The 26984-nt window shown below is 42.8% G+C and overlaps 1 protein-coding gene across 1 annotated transcript; it reads left to right on the top strand.

Moving 5' to 3' along the window:
• Window positions 1-7428: 7428 nt before the first annotated feature.
• Window positions 7429-26418, top strand: IFNGR1 (interferon gamma receptor 1). Its single transcript, XM_083498190.1, has 8 exons — window positions 7429-7646; window positions 12767-12884; window positions 13048-13217; window positions 16156-16325; window positions 18892-19072; window positions 20892-21010; window positions 22696-25227; window positions 26150-26418. Exons 1-7 carry the CDS (start codon window positions 7559-7561, stop codon window positions 23128-23130), a joined length of 1281 nt encoding a protein of 426 aa, XP_083354316.1. The 5' UTR covers window positions 7429-7558; the 3' UTR covers window positions 23131-25227; window positions 26150-26418.
• The last annotated feature ends 566 nt before the right edge of the window (window positions 26419-26984 follow it).

Genomic DNA, 26984 nt, shown 5'->3' with positions numbered 1-26984 from the left:
ACAGGCTGCCTGCCTTTGCTATCAAAGTAACCAAGTTCCTCAAGATTCAGATTATATCCATTTGATTTAAATCCTTTACTTTCTCTCATTAAAACTTTTCAGATACCAGAAAAAGCAAATAATAATAATAATAATAATAATAATAATAATAATAATAATAAATTCACATGCATCAAATTAAGCATGCCTTGCTTGGGCAACTGGGAAAAAAGTATAAAGGGAAAACAGTGCAAAAACAGTTTGTTGTGCATAATTTATTTGTATGCACCCGCAAACCAAAAATATACTCTACATCTCAGGGAGGGGCTGTAGTTCAATGGTAGAGCATCAACTTGACAGGCAGAAGTTCCCAGGTTCAATCCTCAGAATATCCAGTAGGATGGGAAAGTCTTGCTGCCTTAAACCCTGGTGGGCTGCTGTCAGTCAGTGCAGACAATATTAAGCTAGATAGGCCAATGATCTGACTCAGCATACAGCAGCTTCCTGTGTTCCAAGGGAGAAATTCAAAATGGCTTATAATCTACTAAGTCCTACTCAGGGTAGACGCATTGATTTCTGTGGGTCTATTATCACCAAAATGTACTGCCAAGCATTATGTCTGAATTGTCTTTCATTTTGCCAGTTCCACTGTTAGGGTTTTTTTTTAATAGCCATTAAATGTTCCTTTGAATGATGTTACTGCAATCATTTTTCAGTTTAAATTTATACACAAAGTTCATGGCTCATCAACATCAGAACATTCAATCTTTTGTATAGCTTTTCGGTACCGTTCAACACTAGTTTAAGGATAATTTCATAAACATCACAAAAAGTTGAAATTTTATTTAGGGTGCTAGTTATCCCACAGGCTGCCAATTTAAAAAAAGGTATTTTAAAGGCAGTTTACACTGCAGAAAAGAGCAGGGTTGCTTAACATTATAAATTAGTTCAATATTACTCCAGTAGGTCACAAAAGTGGCTGGATGTAATTTTCTTCCCAATTTAAGATTCAATGGAATATAAATATAGAGTTATATTTAGAAAAGTGCAACACGAGATCTTAATGTCAACATCAGAATGCATTTGTTTAAAATGCAAGTAACACGGTTGAATGCAGTAACATGGTATAGATTATATTTTATTTTAAAATGGCAGAATGAAAAGTGAAAGAAAAAACAGCAAGCAGAGTACTGGAAGTATTATTTTTTTGCATAGGGAAAATTTCTCATGAACTCATCAAGTATTATATTGCTCACTGCCTATATTTAAGATAGAAACAAAAGAAAGAAACATAGAGGGCTTTGCTTTTGAAATCATCAAAGCCAGGCTGATCAAAGTGGACACATAACAGTTTACTCATTTTCTTACAGTGTTCTTGACCAGAACATATAGTAAATACTTGATTTACTATACAGTATGTGATCTTCCCATCCTGCAATAAAAAACTATTATAATATCCATTTATTTATATTCTATCAACACCAATAACTATTACTGACAAAATGCAGAGATAAAACTATTCAATGAATCTGGTAGCTCCTCAATGCTTCAACTACCTCTGTTTCAAATCTATATTTTGTTTCAGACATCTCAGGGTAGGGCATGCTTCTACAACTTTTGGAGTAGATACGTTAGGGCTTTTGCAAACACTCTTGTCGTTGTATAATTAATGTACAGTTGCTACTTGATTAACTGAGTAATTTGGGAGGGGAGATTCAAAAGCCTTTCTCTCAAGGAAGCGTTCTGTGGTTCAGCAATCACATTTTCCCAGGTCTCAAACAAGAAGAATCTGCCAATGCGAAAAAATGCAGTTTCACTGTTTGGGGGAATGTGATTATATGGGTGTTATGAACACTTCCTGGCTAGTGGCACCTACCAACATCACTGTGATAAGCAAGACGCTTGTGACATCATCCCATTTTGTAAAGATTTTATTTTAAATTTGGCTTCTTTCGAGGCTGCACACCCGCCACTGCACCATTCCAATGCAGGAGCAGTCATGCAATGTTTTATAAAGAAAAACAAAGACTGAAAAAGTTATGCCTGCTCTTGCAGCCTGCCCTAACTTTTCAATGAATGGATGGATGTTCCCTCCTCTGGAAATAGCTCTGGTATCTGTGCTCTCCATCTCCAGCACTGTAGTGCCTGTTTTGTTTTGCTTTGTTTTGTTTTGTTTTGTTTTGTTTTGTTTTAATAACTGCAAACTGGCAATCTTTTCACAGCACAGATATCAATTCCTCTCTGCATCCCTCGGCAACAAGGATATCCATTTTCTTTGGGGATAGGGTTGTTTAGCCCAGCTGCTGGATCAGGTGAATGTAATCTAATTCCCTATAAGGAGAGTCCTATAACTATATGGTTTTTCAAAGTTTCCCGATATGTGAGAGAAAATGAATTCCACCTGCAATCACATAAAATATATATTTAAAAATTGAACATTAAATCATTGGTCTAGCTATAGTATTACCAAAAAAAAGTTTAGAAAGCTGCTCTGGAAGACATCAGAGTCTGCTAGGATTGAGATATGAGATCCAACACAAAGATTTACTCTCATTCTTTATACCCCCAAGTTAAAACTCCTTCTCCCACCTAGCCATGCCTCATGCTTAAAAATTCCATCAAAACACTAAATGCCACATGTAAAACATCACAACAGGAAATACTGCTTTTTATCAGGTACCTTAAGACTTATTATCTAATATTTTTATACTGAACATTTCTGAAAGTGAGAATATTGCAAAATGTTTCATATTTGTTATGTTATCAACTGCTTCAACTGAATGATACACCACAAGCAAAGAAATAGCACCACTGTTCATGCATCCAATAAGAAAGCCAGTGCCTGGGGGATTTCATCTCTCAACAACTGTGCACACCTCTGCATGCCTACTCAGAAGTAAGCCCACTGAGTTCACCTGGGTTTACTTTCAGGTAAATGGGAATAGCATTACAGCTTTAGATACAGACCCACTTGTTTGGAAGTTAATTCAATGCGTCTTAATTCTGAGTAGATACATAAAGAATCTGAGTTGAAAACCAGATAATTTCTATGGTGCCACACCATTACTCATAATTTGCCTGACTTGCAAATTTATTTGCAAAATAATAAAATCTATCAAGATAACCAAATCACAGTATCAAAAATAAGCACTAATTCCATATTACGATATATATCGATAACAAGAAAACAGCATATGACCTTCAAATTCCCATAAAAGCCTGCCAAAATAATTAAAAATAGCCTTACAGTTTTGGGGTTGGGGTTGGGGGGGGGGAGATAAGTACCGACTAATGTGGCTTGGTTTCATTACTAATCATAAAATATGAGTGTTTCTCTTTTCTGTGTAATTTCCAGTTAAACATTTCATGACATCAAATGAATGTATGCAGATTTGTAGACATTATCAGCATGGAGACAATACTTTTTTGGCAAGGTCTTCATGTTATGCATTACAGATATCTGGTGAAAAGTCAGACTCGAGCTGGTTGCTGTGTTAGAGTGACTCCAAGTGGATTTCCTAAGTAAGTACAGTACCTTAGAAAATGAACAGATTTACAAAGTAAACCTCAACCCAACAAAAAAATGATTATATGATTTAACTTATATTCAGAAATCCTCTCTGTATGCTTGTAGACACTCTGATAGGGTGAGGGCAATCTGCATATGGAAACAAGATTTGATGCTGCACACACACACACACACGATGCTGCTTGGTAATAGTGAACTCATTCGCTGTGGGTCCTTCTCTAGCTAAAATGACACTACTTATGCACGGGGGAGGCAACAGTAGGTTTGGGGAAACCATCCCCAAGTACACAAAAAGAACCTTTAGGAAAGCAACCTCTAAATGCGGCAAGGATCCATCCAACAGCTCAGTGAGGTCTAGGCTTGCCCAGTGACTGTAAAATGCTGAGAGATGGGACTGGGAGAACTGAGGAGATGGGAAATGGAGTGGAATATCCTAAGAAAGGGTATGGCTGGCTGACAGGAACCCTGCTTGAACAGGAACACTCCACACTGCAATATTTTGTTTCGGGTCCAACTTCTAAAACGTAGCTGTCTTTTTAATGTTAATTGTCTACCCTTAGACTTATTTTATTGTTAGTTTTGTATTATCTTGCTGGGCTATTTGGGTGGGCCCACAATCGGTACTTGGGGGCTGCACAGGCAATGCCTCTTGATGGATCAGGGCCAAACATGCATCAACAAAGAGCCGTCTTGAAAGCATCAAGCACATTCATATTTGAGAGTGGTGTAACTAATTCCAGACACCTTATTTCCTCTATGCCTTTCACAAAATTGGCAGTGGCTTGAAGCCTGGCAGTCCATTTTGGCAGGGAAATCTTCCACTGAGCAGTTTGCACACAAATTGCTAGTGTACATGACAGTATGATAATCCTCCCTGCTCTCCTTATGGAGAGACACATGGGGATTTGCATTAATTAACTGCCCCTGAATGGTTCTGCCTGTGGAGCTCAGTACACTGGGGAACTGATTGCAACATTTAGGACTCCTCCAGACATCCTATTTGTTATGCATTCATGATTATTTGTGCTCATGATGGTATTGGAGTGGTTATACACAATCCCAATTTCAATACTGTTTGCCCCTGCAAAAGCTTCTGGCCTGCTTTGTCACCAGCTGGTGTATGCCAACTTCCTGCTGAAATCCTGTAACTTTTCATGCCACAAATGTATTTATTTATTTACGTACTTCAGCAATTTGTATACTGCTTGATCACAGTCATCTCTAAGTGGTCTCTAAATGTCCCAGGAAACTGTTCGTGTCCCACTTTTCATGCACTGTAGCACAATAGTAATACTACAGCAATACTGGGGAAGCATGAGTCAATGCAGCAGCAACAGGGGCACCACCTGGGGGGCGGGGTCTGATGGCTTCCAAATTTTCAAGGGGGCGGGCCCCTCAAAATTCCACAGCAGCCCGTTGCGTGGCATGCGCGAGAGACATTATCACATTGAGTGGTGTGTGCGCATGACGTCAGCATAGCATATGGCGTGGGCTCTCTCTCAGTCACAGGGGCAAGGCAGTGTTGAGCAGCCTAGTTATTCTATCCTGGAGCTGAAGGGACACATTCAATATCCACCCACTTGCACAATGGAAATACACATGTGCAACAGGTCTTTCCATTTCTCTTCTCCTTACAGATCATCACCTGGACTCAAAATCTACTCTGGATTTTGGGGGACTGCAGGGGGGGAGAGGAAGGAGCCACATTGTACGAGCCTATAACCACTCATGCTACATTGAATCTTACTTCAAAATTTAAAATTATTTATAGTATATTCACAATTTCATACCAAATCATCCTGCTAGGGTCTCCCACTCCAGATGTTGCTGGACTCCAGTTTCGCTGTGGCATGGAGGCCTCCCCCGCAGTAAGGGATGTAATCTGAAATTGGAGTAGGCATTTATTATAACTGTTAAAACCACTGGGAAAGTGAAATAGGTGAGGTTAACACTTCTTTACTATGAGGTCAGTATTTCCTGTGCTGCGGTGACTTAGAAAAAAACCAAAGCATTCACTTCAAACAAATGAAGCACCACAGTGTCCTTGTTATGCTCAGTCATTTATGAATGTGTTTATAAGCATAGTTATTTCTAGTTCCCTGATAAAAGCATAAATGTACAAAAGTTACTATTGTTTTTGCATATTGCACCAGTAATACAGAGCAGAATTTCATACAGGAAAACATCTTTCAGACCTGGATGGGGAAAATTTCCCAGCCACAGGGTCACATTCCTTTGTGGCTAACCTTCCAGAGTTTATGAGCCAGTAAGGGGACAGGAAAAGGGACGCGGGTGGCGCTGTAAGTTAAACCACAGAGCCTAGGACTTGCTGATCAGAAGGTCGGTGGTTCGAATCCCCATGGCGGGGTGAGCTTCTGTTGCTCGGTCCATGCTCCTGCCCACCTAGCAGTTCGAAAGCACGTCAAAGTGCAAGTAGATAAATAGGTACTGCTCTGGTGGGAAGGTAAACGGCGTTTCTGTGCGCTGCTCTGGTTCACCAGAAGCAGCTTAGTCATGCTGGCCACATGACCCGGAAGCTGTACACCGGCTTCCTCAGCCAGTAAAGCGAGATGAGCACCACAAACCCAGAGTCGGTCATGACTGGACCTAATGGTCAGGGGTCCCTTTACCTTTAAGGGGACAGGCTCTGGAATTTTTGGCTGTAGAGACCCTGCTCATTGGAGCTATGAGGAAAAACAAGTATGTGTTTATAGCTGTACACTGACATAGCAATAAAACCAGGTCACGCAACCCTCTTGTTCTGTCTGAGATAGTACGGTCCCAAGCAACCTCAAGTTCTGCTGGTTCTCACAAGAGAGTTGATGTAAGCAATGCGTGAAAACTTAAAGCACCTTTTTAATTTCAAGAGTGGTCACAACACACGGAGCTATGACATCCCTCCCCTCGATGCTGCAATTAGACTTGACATCATTAAATTTCCCATTGCAGCAAATCTGAACCGTTTTTTTTAAAGCCTAGCTGTTTCACGAGGGAATTTTTTTTAAAGGGTGGAGCTTCAGACAGGTAGGGTAGAGTTAAACACATCTGGCCTGAGAACAAAAAGTTCCCCGCTCCTTGTTTTGGACTCTAATATTTCAAGCATCTCCAAAACAGACACTGGTCTCTTTTGCTGGAATCTTAAAAACATGGTAAGAAGCCTGCTGAATCAGAACAAAAGCCCATCTAGTCCAGCATTCTGCTTCCACTACCACCTTTCAGTGTTTTTAGCCAGTGTTGGAAGTTAAAGGTATGACTGAGTGATGCGATGCAGAGAATTCTAGGGTCACACGGAAAGTCAAGAGCAGATCAAAACTGTAAAATGAACTAGGATGTGTTTTCTTTAGTCAATGTCGCAGGAACGTACTGTTTCACTTTGAAACTGTATTGTGCATACCTGTATGTGAGCCTATAGTTTTTCCTGTAGTTTCAGACAATGGAGAAGGAACCTCGTGGTTTATTTTGAGGGGGCTCCCCGCTTCATTTTGAGGCTGTCTTTTTTGTTTGGTTGCCGCTAAATGTGAACGCTCACGAAATCCAGAATTTTAGTGATTGGGAATGATTTGTGCTCACACACGAAACTTAAGAAAAGAAAGGGTGACTGTTTGACCTTTTGCTCTAGCTATTGTGAGGTCAACACAAATAACCACCACAAATGCTCTTCAGATTAGATACATTGCTTTTTAGCAACTTAACATTGAGCTGATCCAAACATGGGCATTGGATAAGCTCTGTTGCTTGAAGTGATCACGTCTTGCTCACATCAACTCTCCTGTGAGAACCAGCAAAACTTGAGGTTGCCTGGGACCGTACTATCTCAGCCAGAACAAGAGGCAGCTGCAGCTTTATTATGCTCACGCGCCTCCCCAGAGAAGGGACTCTCCAGCTGAAAAGTCCGGAGGCCGTCCCTTACCAGCCACCCCGCCCCTCCGTGGGAGCCCGGCTGGGTGGGTGGGACTTTCTCCGAGGGAGCGGCTCCAGCAGCGGAAGTGCGGAGGCGGCCAACGGTGCTTTTCGCCCTGCCGCGGTTTGTTGTGGTTCGGGGTGAGGAAAATGGGGCCGGCGGAGCTCCTGGTGGCCCTGGCGGTCTTGCCGTGGGCCTTCCGCGGCGGGTCTGGCGCGCTGGCACTGCCGGAGAAAGGTACCGTGGGAGGGGAACGGGTCCGGGTTCGGCCTCTTCCTGAAGCGAGGCGCCGCCAGAGCCTGGCGCATTGTTCATCGCGGCTGGCTCCGCGAATTCGACTCTTAGGGATTCCTGGATTAAGAGGCCTGGGCTATGGGTTTTAGGATCTGGTTTCTGGAATGAGTTTTCCGGTATGCCAAAGCTCGGTTGGTTCAGAGCTGGTCATTTTTGCTCGCTTCTGGTCTTGGCGGCGGCGCGCCTTCTCCACGCTTCCCTCTTTGGATTTTACGCACGATTAAGTATTTCGAAGGAGGCATCATCTCCAGTTACTGATCTTCGTTGCAAAGTCGACCGGGCACTTTGAAACACACGGGAAAGCCCCCCTTTGAAACAGGCCCATTCGTAATGGGATGCCCCAAAAATATGGGGACACTTTTTATCCGTGTCAAATTTATTTATTCATTGCGTTTTTATATGCCGCATGTTGTGTGTGCGCCGTTCATGTACCCTGGTGTCAGGTATGCACGAAAGATTTATTATGCCCATCCCAGCGCCATTCTAGGCTTCGAGTGAGTCAGGGTTTGTTAGAACTTATTGTGAGGCCTTAAATCCGTACAGCCGAATACAGTACTAAGTTGATCTGCCTTGCCAGCCAGCACTGCATTTACTTCCCACATACCGTCAAATATGCAGCTAGTGCTTCCAGGTCACAGAGTTTTAAGTGACTTTAGACCCCTGCTTGTGTTTGGCTCTTCTGTAAGGCTTTGTGATTTGGAAAATGTTTGTGATTTTCTTTTTTCATCCTGTATTGCACTATAGAAGTAGTAGGTTCTCTGGTGCTTATTCATACAAGGAAGTAGATAAGGAAGTTGATTCTTGTATTTTAATATTTTGCTGGAAGCCGCCCTGAGTGGCAGGGGAAACCCAGCCAGATGGGTGGGGTATAAGTAATTATTTATTATTAGAGTTAAGCAACATGGCATAAACAGATTTACTTATGTTACAGTAAATATGCCACATAGCATGTGAGTTGTATGCCCAAGTGTGTTGCCTGGATTTTTGTTGCTATAGGTGAGACAATTTTCAGTCAGAAACTTCCACAACTCAGAAGATCTCCTTTTGCTGTGCTGTTCCACAATGAAGCATTCTGTGATAAATTCCCAGTTCATGCAGATTCTACATTGTATTTTTTTTTATCTACCGCTGTATCATGTATCACAACAGTTTACAACAATATAAAAGCATACAATAAATCCATTTAAAAAATACTGCAGAACAAAGGAGTTGGTTAGTGCCCAATATTAACTGTTGCTTACACTCAAACTAGCACACAATAACCTGCAAGGGGTCTGTGATTGAATTGTGAGAAATTTTTGCCAAAAGGCCACACTCAGTGGCTTCTTTTATTAGTTTTCCAATTATAACCCAATTATACAATACCAAATAGTTCCAAATTAATACAGTTTCATTAAAGTGAGAACTCTTAAATTGGGACAAGGCCAGTCATGGAAGTCAAATGTTGTGTCCAGCGTAATATATTTCAGTGCTATTCTTTTTGTTATTAGAGTGAATGGCAGTCTTTAACTTAATGTGAAAGTAAAGTGTACCTACCCTTTAGTTTATTTACAAATGCCCCAAGTCCTAAATTTTTCAGCCATGCATATTTTTATTGTGATGTGGCCTTTAGCACTGTATTTGCTGCGGATTTTTGCTCCCAAACTGGCCGTGCAAAAGGCTGTTAGTGCTTAGGTATGAATCATTAGGTATATCAGTGTGATATTATGTCACCCTTTGTCATAGCTGTCAGCGTTTCCCCTTTTTTAAGGGAAATTCCCTTATTCCGAATAGGATTCCTCGCAAGAAAAGAGAAAAGTTGACAGCTATGCCCTTTGTTGACCTAATGTTTCAGACTACAGTTCCCATCAGCCACAGCTATTACAGCTGTGCTGGTTGGGCTGATGGGAGGAGTAGTCCAAAAGCATAGAGGGCACAACATTGGTAAAGACTATATTAGGCGTATAGAGTTATAGATTAATCAGAGTAACACCTGGGTTTGTTTGCTCATGCTGGTGCATGTGATCAAGGGATACATGGGGCTACCTTTGAAGGTGACCCGGAAACTACAGAATGTGGCAACTAGACTGGTGACTGGGAGCGGCTGCCGAGACCATATAACACCGGTCCTGAAAAATCTTCATTGGCTCCCAGTACATTTCTGAGCACAATTCCAAGCGTTGGTGCTGACCTTTAAAGCCCTAAACAGCTTCAGTCCTGTATACCTGAAGGAGCGTCTCCACCCACATCACCTAGCCTGGACACTGAGGTCCAGTGCTGAGGGTCTTCTGGCGGTTCCCTCGCTGTGAGAAGTGAGGTTACAGGGAACCAGGCAGAGGGCCTTCTTGGTAGTGGCGCCTGCCCTTTGGAACGCCCTCCCATCAGATGTCAAGGCAATAAACAACTATTTTACTTTTAAAAGACAACTGAAGGCGGCCCTGTTTAGGGGAGTTTTTAATGTCTGATGCTGTATTGTTTTTAATATTCAGTTGGCAGCCGCCCAGAGTGGCTGGGGAAACCCAGCCAGATGGGCGGGGTATAAATAATAAATAATTATAATATTATTATTATAGGCATGGACTGAAGCATAGTTAAGCAGGGATGTGTGCAGGGGTGAGGCTGCAGAGTAGATGTGCACTTTTGCTCTCTACACCTGTGCTCTGGGGGGGGGGGGCACACACCACAGTATTGATATGGGGCCTTCAGCAGTTGTACAGTTGATCCAGACAATGATAATCAATAAATCTTGCACTCTGCAAGTTAAGCACACTAGGCTGCTAAACCAACTTGTCCATAAAGGTCACTTAAAATCAGCTGGCCCTGGACCCATGAAATGAATGTAAACTCTTTTCACAATACTTCTGAATTCTAAAGATATATTATTAGTGTTAACCTATTGAATCAGTCTGGTAAGATTTCCACACATCCTCTGTATCAGGACTCACAGGCTGTCTCTGTTCCACCAAGCAGCTTTTTGCAGTCTTTAAGACCCTCAAATTTGTCATCTGTTGTTGTTCTAATGTGCTTTTAGTTTGTTAATTTTACTCATGTGGGTTTCCTACTGTGATGCCATGAGCTCTCCAAAATTTGTCAAGATTTTAATTTTTTGATGAGTGCTTCCATAGGTCTCCTGTGACACTGACTCCAAAAGATTGTTTGTGAGTCCCCAATGGCCCCACTAAATTTGATACTGTATTTAAAAAATAATACTGACTACTACTGTGATGCCATGATGTCAGATTTTGTGTGTGTGTGTGTGTGTGTGTGTGTGTGTGTGTGTGTGTGACATCTCTAAGATCCCTCAAATTTTTTATTCCATAAGAATTTAACCAGGAAGGATAAAAATTGATTTAAAATAGTGTAGTCTTTTGGAAAGAAGCTTTTAAAACTGTTCTCACCATGGCCACTTTTGCATTTGGGCTGCCATGTTCATCTTGACATACATGCTCTGAAGAATTGACTATGGTTCAAGGTGGCCTTTGGCTCTTTAGGAAGGCATGAGGAACAGATGTGGAGCAAGTATTTGAAGAGGCACTCGGGAAATCACTTGGAACTCTAGTTGCGTATTTTCTGGAAATATGTTAGAGATCCCCAGCTTAGTATCATTTAGCAGCTGGTGTGCTTGTAGCTGCAAAACAATTGTGTAACTCAAGTTTGGAAGGCCTCTAAGGAATAGTGGTTTACTAAAAGCTAGGAACTTTTAGCTTCACATAGTGCATCGTCCTGAGTGTGGAAAGGATATTGTCAGCTTAGCGAACTGTCCTTTTCCTCCTTTTGCTTACACTCCTGAAAAGTTTAAAAGATGGCTCCATGATAGAGATAAGTATTATGTTGCCTGCTTTAATGAAAGGTGGATTATCTCTACAACTAAGTAAAATGTATCTTCCCTTTTATCCAGTGGAAGACTCAAAGGCATTCATTTGGAACTTAAAATGTTGCACCTACATTGCACAATATGAGTAAAAACATAACTTGTGGGTGCCAGTGCAAGAGGAAGTCCTGGCTATATTTTACAGGAGTCAGGGGAAGTATTTGTTCATGAGCTACAGAACAGCAGCTCAGCATAGCAGGCAAGACTAAGATGCTAACCCATTTCTACTGAGCTGTGGAGGGAGCGACATCAAGAGAGGGGAGGGGGTGTTCCTGTCACAGACTAGACCTATCTCTTAATGAGAAAGGCCTCACTCACTACACTAGAAGTGGCTAGACCAGGTGGCTTAGCAGGATTATACAGGATTATTACCCCTGGTTTGTCATGATGTACAGAAAGTTTTGTGGGAAGAAATTGGAAGAAAATGTTGAAATATAGGAAATAGGTAAAAACAACTAGGGAGGGAAATGAGGCTATTAAAAAGTACAATATAACTTTAAGAATGAAGTTTGGTTCCCCCCCCCCAAAAAAAAAACAACAATTTTTCCTCAGGTCATGTGTTTTAGATCATATGCCTGAAACAAGGTTGAGCTTACAGCTGGTTTTTTGTTTTTGCGAGGTGTTCTGGGAGCCTCTCTCTCTCTCACTAAAGTGGAGCGTATAAATAATTTAAATTTGGGGTGGTTTTTAGTAGTTAATTCATAGTGAGGGAAGTAGCTTACCAACCTCAAGCTCTCTGTGCCACCTTGGTTCATGCAGGGTGGTACAATTTTTGAAGGCTGGTATCACTGCAGAGCTACAGTTGGTATATTTGTAGAAATTTTCACTTGAATTATCACCTCATTGGACTTACTGACATGCGTCCTGAAATGCATAGAAAGTGGGCTGAGTGCAGGCAGGACAGACTTCCTTTGCTTCCATGCATTTGACATAAGGTCAGAATAAGCTGTAGGTGCCCACATCCTCACATGCAAACCCCTCCATCCAGATTTCAGACATAGAGGTTGGACATTTCCTACATGTATAGGAATGCACATGTATGTGACATGTGGGAGGCTGCAGAAACACACAGGGCAATTCTGCTGTCCACCCCACCCCTGGTGTGTTCTGTTCATATCCTTCTGCTAGAATTATAAATAGTCATTTGGTTGGCTGTTTTCAAAATTCATTTAATTCAGTTGCATCAAAGCAGTAATAATCTTTGCCTTTTCAGTGCCTTCACCAAGCAATATTGTCATAGATTCATATAATTTCAACACATCTGTTCGGTGGGATTACAAAAGTGTGTCTTCAAAGACTCTCTTTACTGTGAGCATCCAGTGCTATGATAGGTAAGACTGTTTTGACTTTGTACCTCCCCCAAATGTTTGTTCGTTCAGTGCTGTCTTCTAATGAATCAGCAGATTAACAAAAATAAACTTTTTTGCAATTTTATCACACTTTAGAAATTTGAATATGAACTTAAAATGTTTTCTTTTCTTTTGTTTTACATAGGGCTGGTGACGTGGAAGTTGATAACTGTGTAAACATAACACAACACTATTGTGATATCACCCACAAGGTTGATGAGTCGTGTGATACATTCTGGGTGAAGGTTAAAGCTCTGAATGGACTGCATGAATCAGACTATACACATTCAGACCGATATCATGTGTTCGAGAATGGTAAGTTGTCATTGAAATATGTAAGGCTTCTAGATCTTGAGTGTGGGCTATCCTTTGCAATGGGGCTGGGGAATCGCCAGGTTGCAGGGCAATCAGGGGCTCACATGAGGGTTCAACTTAGCCCACAAGGTTGCAGTTTGCAGGTGCTCCTGTATTTGACATGGTCACCGGAGGCTAAGGTGGCATTTTTTTCCACTCTAGCATGTTCATCAGCTGCGATCCCTTTTGGACAAAGGTTATCTGGCCACTATACTCCATGCTCTGGTAATTTCCAGATTGGATTACTGAAACACGCTCTACGTGGGGCTACCCTTGATGACTCAGAAACTTCAGTTGGTCCAAAAGGCAGCAACCAGATTACTGACTGGGGTTCCATTTAGATCTCATACAACTGCGTTTTAAAACAGTTGCAGTGGTTCCCAGTTTGTTTCTGGGCCCAATTCAAGGTGCCACACACATTGCTGTTTGAAGCCCTAAACAACTCAGGCCCCCAATATCTGAAAGACTGTCTCCTTCCCTACAGACCCTCTATGGTGCTGAGACCAGCAGAAAAGGCCCTCTTGGTAGTTCTAAGGCTTGGGTGGGCAGCCAGGAGAGGGCATTCTGTGTGGCGGCCCCTAAGCTATGGAACTACCTACCCACACAGGTGTGCCTCGCACCTTCATTGTACTGTTTAAACACTAGCACCTACAGGTGTTTTCAGGACCCACCTTATTTTTATGGTTGTGGATTGTTTTAAATTGTCTGTAATGTTGTTTTAATGTTGTAACCCATCCTGGGACCTTAAGGTGAAGGGTGGGTACTACTACTACTACTACTACTACTACTACTATTCTTTCCCCAAACCACACCTAGCCACACATCAACTGTTACTGATTATGCCAGCTGAAGGGCAGACAGTCAGGGTTTAATACTTCACTGGTTGTCAAGTTCCCAGCAGGGAGCAAGATCACAGAGCAGGATTAAATCTAGTTATAGGTAGGTAGCCGTGTTGGCCTGCTGTAGTCAAAATAAAATAAAATAAAATTCCTTCCAGTAGCACCTTAGAGACCAACTAAGTTTGTTATTGGTATGAGCTTTTATTGGTATCTGAAGTGTGCATGGACACAAAAGCTCATACCAATAACAAACTTGCCATAGTTGGTCTCTAAGGTGCTACTGGAAGGAAGTTTTTTATCAGGATTAAATCATCATTAATCTGAGTGACAATTAAAGCCAGTGCTTTTTTTCTAAAAAAATAGGTGCCGGTACTCACCATGAAGTTGTTACAGTAAGTGCCACACTTTTTAACAACAAAAGTGCCAGTACTGGGTACCCTGAAAATAATAATAATTTATTTATACCCCACCCATCTGACTGGGCTTCCCCAGCCACTCTGGGTGGTTTCCAACAAAATATTAAAATACAGCACTGATTGGCTGAAAGCAGCTCTTGTACACGACCTTTTTGAAAGAGACTTCTGCAAAGGCTTTAAGCCTGTCCCTGCACTCCAGGTTGAGCCCCTCCAAAGGGGAGCAGCTGTCTTAAAGTCTTTTGTAAATCTCCCTCTTTTAAGTCCCCAGTCTCGGAGGCTAAGAAGTGAAGTGCAAGGTGACTTGGGAAAGGGTTTGCAAGTCTCCTTTATTCCCCTCTGAGATCAGGAACTTAAAGCGGGGAGACTCACAGATCCCTTTGCAGGGCTTCCCTCGCTCCCCTTTTAAGCCTCCAAGCTCAGGGGCATGGGGAGTAGGCCTGGGTGATAATATTGATTTATGAGGAGCAGACCATGATGTTGGTTTCACTTAGCGATATATCACTGGTGAAACCGCCACCACTCCTGAGTCCCTCTGCTAGCAGCGTCCACTGGGGGGAGTCAAGAGTTCCTTCCTCAAGCAGGCACTGCTAGCAGAGGGACTCAGGAGCAGGGGTGGTTTCACCAGCTGAGTGAAACCGCCATCCCAATCTGCCCTCATACAACACAGAGGGAGAAACAAGCTATATCGGCAAGACGGTGATACAGCTTGTTCCTCCCTCTGCATCTTTAAACTGCTCAACTGAGTGTACAGCTGCCCTTGCTTCGATTGAGCAGTTAAAGGAGCCCCCAGCCTGGCAATGTCTCCCACAAGCCAGTGGTGGGGTGGAGGCTCTGAAACTGCTCCGCTGAGGGGAGCACAGTAGCCACTCCTCAGCTGAGCAGTTTAATATTCCCCTCCATCTGAGACAGCCCCGGTGCTCTCGCAGCTCACACATGAATGGCAAAAGCATCGGGGCTGCTTTAACTGTTTGCTGTGGGGAGCAGCAACCCTCTCCCCTCAGCTGAGCAGCGCAAACAATTGCATTGTCCCAGTCTGCAAGCCTGGGTGAAACTGCCTCAGCTCTTGCCAGCGCATCTTGTTTTTTCAGCATCCTGGTATATCGCCAGCCCCTGCGGTGTTTGGCTAGCAATACACCGTGATGTCAACAAGCTGATATCGCCCAGCCCTAAGGGGGAGATATGTGTGGCACAGGTGAGCAGCCTATGACAAATAGTACCTGCCTCCAATTAAAATAGCTTTGTTGATGCTCCTATTATGATTCATGAGGGATAGCTTCACAATTTCCTTACTGAGTATCTTCACAGGTTGTCGATTCTCTCTATTGAGTATCAATTTAATTACTTCTGTAGTACTTCACAGAGTTAAAAGAAAAGTATAGTTGTTATTCTTGCAGCACAACACTTTGCGGTATATTAAGAGAGTGGCATGACCCAGGCAGCCTGATCCCTACATACAGTAGAATTTTAGCCAATACAAATGGGCTGAGGGTTGCATTCTGTCCACAAGTTGTTCCCCAGATAAGATCTGATGATTCACCCATACTGCTTCAATCACGCTGATAAATGTTTAGTCTGTAGCTAACTTTCTTGCATTGCAGTACTGTGAACTGTTTGATATTAATAAGAAAAGTTTAACTGTTTCAGGCCGAATAGCACCACCAAAATTTAATATCTACATTGAGAATCATGAAATAATAGTTGATACTGAAGTTCCTCTCACTCCATATGGCAAGAAGTTCCCACTTACTTTAAGGGCAAACATCACAGACTTCACCTCCAGAGTGTTCCTTTGGGAAAAAGGACACCCGAAAAAGGTATATTTAAGACTATCAACTTCTCTCCCTAATGTAGAGGCTATTTTTGATGTGATGCTCAGAGAACAATTTCAGCATAGTTCTGATGAGCTTCAGTTCACCAGCAGGCACATGAAGTATATTCCACACATTTTTTAGGAAACTGGAAGTTGCCTAATGGCTGGACTTCTGGGTGTGCTTTGTTTCCTGTTTCCTGCTGTATACTTCATATTCTTGAGCTGTGAAGGGACATCCAGTTTTTCTTCTTGATATTAGCATGGGGAAGGTAAAGGCCTGAAAAAAAAATGTGTTTCTTTCAAAGTGTGTGCTTGCATCTCTCAATCTACAAGTGTACCACTGATAGCACTATTTCCCCTTAAGGGCATAGTTGGCCAGATTTCTTTTTGATAAGTGCTGCAAACCTCAACGACATAAATTCACATGATTGACCTGTTCATTTATGCTAAAGCACTGACAGTTTTGCAATGACAGTTGGAATTCTTTACCCAAGTCATTCCTGTTACCTACTGTGTTCAGAATCTGTGTGTGTGTCCCTGAATCAGGAGTACTGCATAGAGATCTTAATGGACAATCTCATGTTCAGTGTGTGACTGTTCAATGTGCTACTCATCACAGCAAGACAATTGAAAACAATACATTGAAAACAATTTATGTTGAACAGGTTTCTAAGTATTGTGTACATTAGGGTACAGTTAAAGTTTCAGTTTCCACATTTTTTCAAGAAACAAAGCTTTATCTCTTAGAGTACTGATGGTTTAATTGTGCTACAGCAGTAACAATAGTATATAGTGTCTTTTAAAATAAGGTGGTAATTTACCACACCCACACCAACATGCACCTACCTTACAATTTAAGAGAAGAAATCACCAGGGAGGAAGAGATTTGTGAAAATTATGTAGGATCCAGCTGCATATTGCCCCTGAAGACCTGTGGCAGTGCTTCCACAGTGGATTAGAATAAAGGTTAAGGTAAAGGTACGGCTGACCATTAGGTCCAGTCGCGGACGAGTCTGGGGTTGCACACTCATCTCGCTCTATGTGCCGAGGGAGCCGGCGTTTGTCTGCAGACAGCTTCCGGGTCATGTGGCCAGCATGACTAAGCCGCTTCTGGCGAACAAGAGCAGCACACGGAAATGCTGTTTACCTTCCCACTGGAGCGGTTCCTATTTATCTACTTGCACTTTGACGTGCTTCCAAACTGCTAGGTTGGCAGGAGCAGGGACTGAGCAACGGGAGCTCACCCCGTTGCAGGGATTTGAACTGCCGACCTTCTGATCGACAAGCCCTAGGCTCAGTGGTTTAGACTACAGCACCACCCACGTCCCTCTGGATTAGAATAATGAGCACTAAAGAATGAAAATGGGGGGAAGCAGAGAAAGAAAGGGACTTGGTGAGGAAGAGAGTGCTAGCAAAATGTTGGGAACGAGTAGGGTCACATTGTGAGAGAAAAGACAAAACAAAGGACAAGAGAATGCAGGCACTTAGAAGCAAAGAGCAAAAGTTTAAAATGAATGTAATAATGAAAGGGGAGCCAGTAAAGAAGACAGAAGTGGTCAGTCCAAGATGGGCAAAATGAGTAGCAGATTTAAAAACTCAAGATAGAGGGTGGAGAAGAGAATTAAGCATGCCTGGGGAGGGAATTAGGCAAGCTTGATGCTTTAAGTAATAGAGGCAGCATAAAATCAGTGTAAACCAATGTTTTAGTTGAAGGAGGAGAAAGAACTGAATGAAATTTGGAAATATTCAACAAAAGCAAAAGTCAGGATAATGTAATGGTAAAGAAGAAAAGACAGAAATTTCTGTCTCTTTTTTAAACAGACTTTTAAAAAGAGACAGTAATAATGGAACTAAAGAGGAGGAGCGGTAAAGAGGAGGAACTATAAAGTCAATATATATTTCTTTGTTATTTCATTTGAAACAGTTGGGGGGCAGGGCGGAATCCCAATATGTATTTTCATGTATCTAGGTATATGCCCCACAATATGTTGGTCATTGATCTAAAGATACCGCAAGTCTCTTGTTCTAACACTGTGAGGCTAAATCAGTGTTTCAGTGAAAGAGAAGACAGTTGATGAGAAGCAATAACATGGTTCTGTTAAGCAGAAAAACCCCAATAGCTTTTAAGAGCACAAAGAGGGATGCTGCATATTGAAATAGCAATGAGGTTAGAAAGAAGGGAAGAATGTGGACCAGGACCCTGATTAGTTGAAACACCACTGACACGAAGTAGGAATGGAGGTGGAGGGGAGGACAGAGGAAAGGGGGAAATGAGAAAATTGATTGCATCATGTTAGGAACAGGGAAGTAAACCACATACAGTATAAATCATGCAGTGGGGAAACAGAGATGGATAATCTGACTAATTCTAAGAACATGGAAAGAAAAATCTGGTTGTATCATGGAGCCCATAAAAAAGGCTTTTTCCATTCTGCAAATCTTCAATAGCAAATTAGGTTGTTAGTAGGCAGCGTTTAAATCAGCTGGCAGCCCCCTTCCTGTTTCCTTGCATATATTGTATTTACATAAACAATTGTAACTTTAAAAAAAAGGTTTTTTGTTATTTACAGCGTCAAAAATTTGAGGCAGAGGACACATCATGTAGTGACACATCATGTACCATATTTATTCAAGTTCCTTCTTCGGAAAGCTTGTATTGTGTTTCAGTTCAAGGATTTTCAGAAGAGTTTGCCATTCAGAGTGAAGAATCTGAAGAGAGGTGTATTGACATTCCTCCTAAACACTCATCAGGTAAATAAGTTAATTCTTCATTATTTTGAAAGCCTCATAATCTGCAGAGCAGAGGATCATACAGAGGCACCAGGACGGGGTGGGGAACCTTTACGGCTCCATGGGCCACAGTCTTAACAAAATCTGCCTCATAAACCAAATTGGACAGGTTGGCAAGCCGGCTACCCCTTAGTCACCTGCCATCATTGTGATGTCACATGATTGACTGGGTGGGGGTGGACTGCAGCCTCCACATCTTTGCAAAAACAGCCTCTTTCCTCCTTTACTTAGAAGTAACCACCACTGAATTCAGTGGTTACCGTGGTCACTCAGCTTCATAATTTGGAGTAGAGGAGGATCACAACTTTCACAGGGGTTAGGTTCAGATATTGTACATATAGTCAAAACTGTGTGTAGCTACAACAACCCTGGAATCACTCCCACCTGACCATCCCTGCCTTTCCAGTGCTGGCACACTGTGCAGGTCTTGCCTGCAACGCAGGGTGTCAGGAGCCTCTCAGAACCCAGTAAGCAAGGCAGAGGGCTTAAAGGTGCTTTCTGCGCCAGCACTTTTCAGCTCTCTGCTTTGCGTGCATTTGTGTGACCCCGGGTGACCAGCCACCAGGTGCATAAAGCTGCAATCGTGCAAATTAAGAGTGTGCAAGTTGCAAGTCGACTGTACTTTCATAGTTGCCATTCTGTCTAGATTCACAGGTGCTAGTTCAGCTTTTTCTGACTGCTCCATCTTTATAACCTCCATCTGTTCAACTGCTGCAGTTATGGGACGGCCCACAAACATATCCAGGGAGTTCTGTGTTTCAAAATGCAGCTTCCTGGTTCCTAATTTGTGAGAGGGAACCCATGGTGTCAGTCTAGCTTCTTCAGAATTGTTCTCCCACCCACACCTTCAGTAGAACTCCCTACTGATGGAAGACTGCCCCTCTCAAGCTAGAAATGCTACCTACAGTAGTTGTACCTTGGTTTTCGAACAGCCTAGTTCTTGAACATTTTGGCTCCCAAACGATCGAAACCCAGAAGTGACTGTTCCAGTTTTTGAATGTTCATTTGGAAGCTGCATGTCTGACAGGGCTTCTGCAGCTTCTGATTGGCTGCAGGAGCTTCCTGGAGCCAGCCAGAAGCAACGCTTTGGTTTTCAAACGTTTTGGAAGTCAAGCGGACTTCTGGAATGGATTCCATTTGACTTCCAAGGTATGACTGTATAGATGTAATGAGTTTAAAACAGATTCTATCATGCTCTCATGGATAACAGTGTGGGTGGGTGTGGGTGGGTGGGTGTGTGTGTGTGTGTGAGAGAGAGAGAGAGAGAGAGAGAGAGAGAGAGAGAGAGAGAGAGTCCATGTATCCAGATTGTGCTCCAGGCTGTTGTATAAATAGCTCTGCACTGCCAAGGAAGGACCTGTTAATTTACTGAAAAATACAGTGGTTCCTCGCAAGACGAAATTAATCCATTCTGCGGGTCTCTTCGTCTTGCGGTTTTTTCGTCTTGTGAAGCACGGCTATTAGCGGCTTAGCGGCTATTAACGGCTTAGAGGCTATTAGTGGCTTAGCGGCTTTAAGAAAAAGGAAACACACTCGCAAGAACTCGCAAGACGTTTTGTCTTGCGAAGCAAGCCCATAGCGAAATTTGTCTTGCGGAACAACTCAAAAAACAAAAACTCTTTCGTCTTGCGCGTTTTTCGTCTTGCGAGGCATTCGTCTTGCGAGGTACCACTGTATCTGTACTACTTTGAAATGTGTAGCATACGTATATGTGTGAATTAATAGTATTAGACCCAATGCCTTGTTATTGTATCAAATGTCTCTCTCTTTAATTTTGTAGATTTAACAGTGCCTATAACTCTAGGTGTTATTGGATTTCTTCTTTTGGCGGGATTCCTTGCAGGAATCTACAGATGTTTCAGTAAAAAACAGAGAACAATTAAACTTCCTAAGTCTCTGGTAAGTTCTCTGTAGGAGCCTAAAGCTCTTTTTTTCATACGTTGTTGTTGTTGTCTTCGTGACCCCATGGACCAGAGCACGCCTGGCACTCCTGTCTTCCACTGCCTCCCGCAGCTTGGTCAAACTCATGCTGGTAGCTTCGAGAACACTGTCCAACCATCTTGTCCTCTGTCGTCCCCTTCTCCTTGTGCCCTCAGTCTTTCCCAGCATCAGGGTCTTTTCCAGGGAGTCTTCTCTTCTCATGAGGTGGCCAAAGTATTGGAGCCTCAGCTTCACGATCTGTCCTTCCAGTGAGCACTCAGGGCTGATTTCCTTAAGAATGGAGAGGTTTGATCTTCTTGCAGTCCATGGGACTCTCAAGAGTCTCCTCCAGCACCATAATTCAAAAGCATCAATTCTTCTGCGATCTGCCTTCTTTATGGCCCACTCTCACTTCCATACATCACTACTGGGAAAACCATAGCTTTAACTATATGGACCTTTCTTCATATATTATGTCTTAATAGCTAACAGACTCAAATTTTATTTTGTTGGTTACCTTAGAAAACTTACATACTGCTTTATAGCTTCAAGAGACTCCCAAAGAGGGTTGCAAATGTTTTCAAAATACAGTCATACACAATTATAATATTATGCACTATGTAGCATTCAGTAGAACACATTGAGTCAGCCAGGCATAGGCAAACTCGGCCCTCCAAATATTTTGGGACTACAATTACCATCATCCCTGACCATTGGTCCTGTTAGCTAGGGATGATGGGAGTTGTAGTCCCAAAACATCTGGAGGGCCGAGTTTGTCTATGCCTGGAGTAAGCGAGGACTGCTTTCTACCTAATAACCTCTGCTGTTCAGGCCAAAGCTGAAAAAAACCTTCCGCTGCTGGTATAAAACGCTTTGACGCAGCACTGACAAAAATGTCGGGCCCAAGTGACTATTAGATGGTAGCAACAGTGTTCAGAATGCAGTGTCCATGGCATAGCACTGCATTGTGGGGATATTAGAAATGCTGTCAGCAAGTTCAGCCACATGGGGCCCTGTACACATCTTGGTCCCTGTGGTGCCTGACACAACCTGGCAGTATTAGTAGTCAAAAGCAAAGGCCTCCACAGCCAGATTCACTGGTGTGGCGACCATTTTAACTTTTATGGCATTTATCCCACTTTTTTGTTTTAAATATCCAAATACACATTTATGTTCAAATGATGAATAAAAGATTTCAATGCATCATTTCAATTTAAGCAAAACATAAGATTGAGTATTTTATCTTGAAATCTCATATTCCAGTGATTTATGAACTCCCATCTTTCAGTAAGCTTATGGATTACTTGGACTTCCTTACTTCTCTTACAATTTTTATAGAGCTTATAACTAAACATGGGAGCTGTATGACAAATTTATAACATATTTTATTATGACTTATTTGTGTTGGACCGGATTATTATATTTTGCTCTTTCTTCAGCTTGTAAACTGCCTTGTGCATAGCAATATAGAAAGGCGGTATAAAAATTAAAAGTGAAATGAAATGAAATGAAGGACAGGGAAGAAGCTGGAAGATGAGCAAACTGATGCACTCCCGTGTGTTCATGCATGCTAAAACGGATGAGAAATGGGCTGTGTGTTATCTTTTGTTTCCAAGGAAAATAACTTGCTACTAATTTTTTCATTTTCTTTTTCGTTTCTTAAGGCTGCTGTGGTAAAAAACATGAACCCAGTCAACTTTGACCCCAGACCAGAAGGCAGACATGCTGTTCTTGTAACTGAACCAGACATTAAGTCAGAGTCAGATCCCTCAGGAGAGACCACTGGCCTCAGTGACTCTGACCAAGAAGCAGATACACTTCACTCTCAGAGAACTTCAAGTCTCCATGAAGGCATTATTGTGGAAATCTCTGAAGGTGAACAAAGCGCCGAAGAGAATGAAAATTATTTTAGAGACGTCAGTGGCCAAGAAGAGATGTGTAGCTGTGTTCCAAATCTGGATCTTCCCAATGCAGATGTGGAACAACCCACACTCCCAGATAGCTGCAGAAACATTTCTGGTTATGACAGGCGTTGGCTTCCTCCTGGTGTGGAAGAATGGCTGAAAACACAGAGTTCCAGTGACACACCAGAAGCCTAAGAGGTCCGTTTCTCAATCTGAGAACATTGTAAAAGAGAGAGAGAAGCAATTACTTTTGACTGTCACAAATATCCATTGTAAAGGTTTATAAGCACTTAGGGTTATCTGAAGTATTCTGCTATGAATTTGAAGAATTGTAGAGTTGGAAGGAAGCCTGAGGGTCAACTGGTCCAACCCCCTGCAAGGCAAGAATCATAATCTTTTGCTACCCCCACTGTGGGAAGCAGTATGCTTTTCTGAATACTGGCTGCAGGAAACCTCAGGATGTGAAATGCTGCTGTTTTTCAGGCCCTGGTTATGTGCTTCCTGTAGGCATCTGCTTGGCCAACTAACTGTGAGAACAGCATTCAGACCTAGATGGATCACTTGCTGCAGTTTTTTACTTCTCATAATATATCTTTATGATGTGAAATTTGAAACTATGATTTCCCAATCCTACAGAAGGTATGTTGCAAGCTAACACTCACATATTTAACAGTAAGCCACATTGAATCTCTTACTTCAAAGAAGACCTGACAGTTTTTTTATAACCAAAGACTTAGTTTAATTGTACAGCTACATGCACACGTCTAGAGAAGGGCTTCAGCTAACTTTTCTAATAATAGCTATATAGATACAGTTAAATAAGTTTCCATAAATATCCTCAAGCATTAATTTGTACCTGCCGCACCAACATGCTTGGGCCTTGGTCTGTGGTCAACTGATTTTAATGCCCCTCTATCTGGATACCTTCCCCTAACTGTGTAGAGAAGATCTTTTCCGGTCTAGTGTAGTTCGCTCTTCCTTTTCTTTGGACTGAGAGTTGGAACTGATAAAAACTCTCTTCGCCACATAGATGGGTGCAAATACAGGTCGCGTCCCTGGCGACTGCAAAGCCTGTGAGCTATAGCCATGTATAAAATGAAGTGTGTGTGAATTGATAGTAATTACACCCACACCCTTGTTTGTTCTCAGGTACCATGTTCACTTCTGAAAGGCATTATTATGAGCAATAGGTTCACATTAATGCATCTCCCCAAATTGCATTTTCATTTCACCCACTGGCAGGGCAGCGTTTAAAAATCTGATACTCATAACAAGACACAGCTCACTTGGAAGTGGGGGGGGGGGGGAGCCTAATAGAATGACAGTAACACACCAGATGCTCCAGCCTCATAAATTAGGAAAAGATTATGCATAGCCAGCTGTACCATATAAATGCCCAGTTTTTTATACTGCTCCATGACTCTTGGTGTTTATCATATGGTCTAGCATCTGGTCAGCCCTGTCCACTTCCTATATATCTGCTCTGCTTTGGGGGTTATTTATATTCAGGGCTTTCTCCCCCGTTTGTATTGTTCCTTAGTCTAGTCTACCTATAATAAGACACAAATGTGGGCTGATACGGGGGGGGGGCACACACCACACAATGTCAAACAGGGACTAGACAGCAAAAAAGGGGAAGCAGTGCACTAACTGGCGTCACATGGGGAACTGAATAGACGGAAGTCAGAGGATTTCTGTACAGTCTCCCTTTTTACTGCAGATTCATTGCGTATGTGCAATGCAGTATATGCTTACCCACTGCAGGAAGAGCTGCTTGACCTTCCTAAACTAATGAACTGTTCAGCAAAATCTTCATTTCTACCTGAGATTATCAAGGCATTTTGGGGCCATCTAAATACTGTTCTGGGTTTTTGAACAACCTACAGATAGGCTGACTCTGCAGAGCCCAAGGCTGAAGCGTTCACCCATTCTGCCAGTAGTATGGTGGTGGAGATGTAACCACAGATTGGGAAGTACCTACATTGGTGGGGGGGGGGTGACAAGTGACCATAAGGGCCACAGTAACTCTCTCCTGATAGGTAGGCATTCCGCCACCTACCCACACAATAAACCTATTGAGAGCCAGTGAGGTGTGGTTAAGAGCGATAGTCTCATAATCTGGGGAACCGTGTTCGCGTGTCTGCTCCTCCACATGCAGCTGCTGGGTGACCTTGGACTAGTCACACTTCTCTGAAGTCTCTCAGCCCCACTCACCTCACAGAGTGTTTGTTGTGGGGGAGGAAGGGAAAGGAGAATGTTAGTTGCTTTGAGACTCCTCAAAGGGAGTGAAAGGCGGCAGTGGCGTAGCGTGGGGGGTGCAAGGGGTGCCAGCCGCACCGGGCGCAACATTTTTGGGGGCGCACTCGGAGCTCTCTGCCCCTACCTGGTCCTGGTGGCTCACTCTCTCTCTCACAGTGCTGGCTGCAAAGGAAAGGACGAGGCTGCGCGCTCCCCAGCCCAGGCGCCGCCTTCTGCGCGCACACTCGCTTGCAGCTAGAAGCCCTGCAGAAAAGGCCGTCGGGTGCAGGAGCGGCGCCTACGTCGCGCTTCCCGGAGGGGGCGCGTCGCCCGGCATTGGCGCGCGTTTGGGCGGGCTGCGGAGGGCGCGAGCGCTGCGTGCGCCCCAGGAGGCCGGCGAGGGCGGGAAAGCGGGCGGCTCGCTCCTCCCGTGTGCCCGAAGGGGCTTTTTTGGTGGTTCCCCCGCTGCTACGAAGTCCTAAGCAACGAGAAGGAAAGCGCCTCATGAGCATAGCACTGGAGGGTGAGTCTCAACTTTTCTGGACGAGCACTCAATGTGTTGCAGATATTAAGCATAAGAAACGCTCCTCATTGTCCACACCCATAAAAATATTCATTTATTTTTTTATAAATATTTTATTAAATTTTCAAATACATAATACAAGATCCCTACACCAAAAAGCCAGAACCAAAATACCAAAGAGCCATATAGAAACGTAGTGTTGCCTTAAATTTCGACCTTTTCTTACTTATAACTTAATTTTCTATTTTACAAAGTCTATTTGCTGGAACCAGTGGCGTAGCATGGGGGGTGCAGGGGGGGCCGGCCGCACTGGGCGCAACATCTGGGGTTAGGGCAAATCCATGGGTTAGGGGGCGCAAATCCACAGGTTAGGGGGCGCAAATCCATGGGTTAGGGGGCGCAAATTACTTGCCTTGCCCCGGGTGCTGACAACCCACGCTACGCCACTGAAAGGCGGGATATCAATCCAAACTCCTCCTCTTCTCTATCCCCTCCTCTCTGTCCTCTGACCAACATTAGCCACAAAGTTCTAAAAATGCTGTGTTTGAATTATGGGCATGGAACTTCTAATCCAAGTTTGTAATGTTAAAGCACTTTTGTACAGATTTGTTTTTAATTACATGTTTGTAATAAAAATATATGTGTGTGTCTTTATATTTCTTATTTTCATAAGTGACTGTTGGCTAGAAGGCAAAATAAACATTCCTTCTGGAAGACACCAATTACATAAATATTTCTGCATGGAGTTGGTTTTGAAATAAACTTAAAAATGCAGGCACCAGAAAGGAAGAACATCTCAGCACAACAAGATCACTAATGTAAGGGGGAAAGGGTGTATAGCGATAACAGTTCTTAGTAAATTCTGCATAAACTGGTGGGACACTTAAACAGCCTTAGTTCACTAAAAAGTTTAAATCATGGAAAAAATAATGCCAATAGATGGCACTCTTGTTCTGTGTTTTCCAGACTAGCATCTGGACAGTAATTGATTCCAGCTAAGGCAAGGAAGCTATGATTAGTTTCTGTTCTTCACAGTAGCTATCTTATAGACATAGAAAATTTTAGTGCATATTATTAGATCAACTGTCTCTGTTAAATTGAAGAAATGTACTTGAGTTCTTTTTCTTTTTTAAATTATACTCAAACACTGCTCAGTATCTTATTTCCTTTTGTCTCTTCATATACCATGTAAGCCTCCTGAGCTGTGACGAAAACAGAATTGGAGATTGGGGGGGGCTCTTTCCCCATCAACAAAGTACCCTTTCGTTTGCAGAGAGCTTCCATCTCT

This window comes from Podarcis liolepis (assembly GCF_965112155.1).
Source record: "Podarcis liolepis genome assembly, chromosome: 3".
Lineage (NCBI taxonomy): Eukaryota > Metazoa > Chordata > Lepidosauria > Squamata > Lacertidae > Podarcis > Podarcis liolepis.
This window is presented reverse-complemented; position numbering and strand designations above follow the sequence as displayed.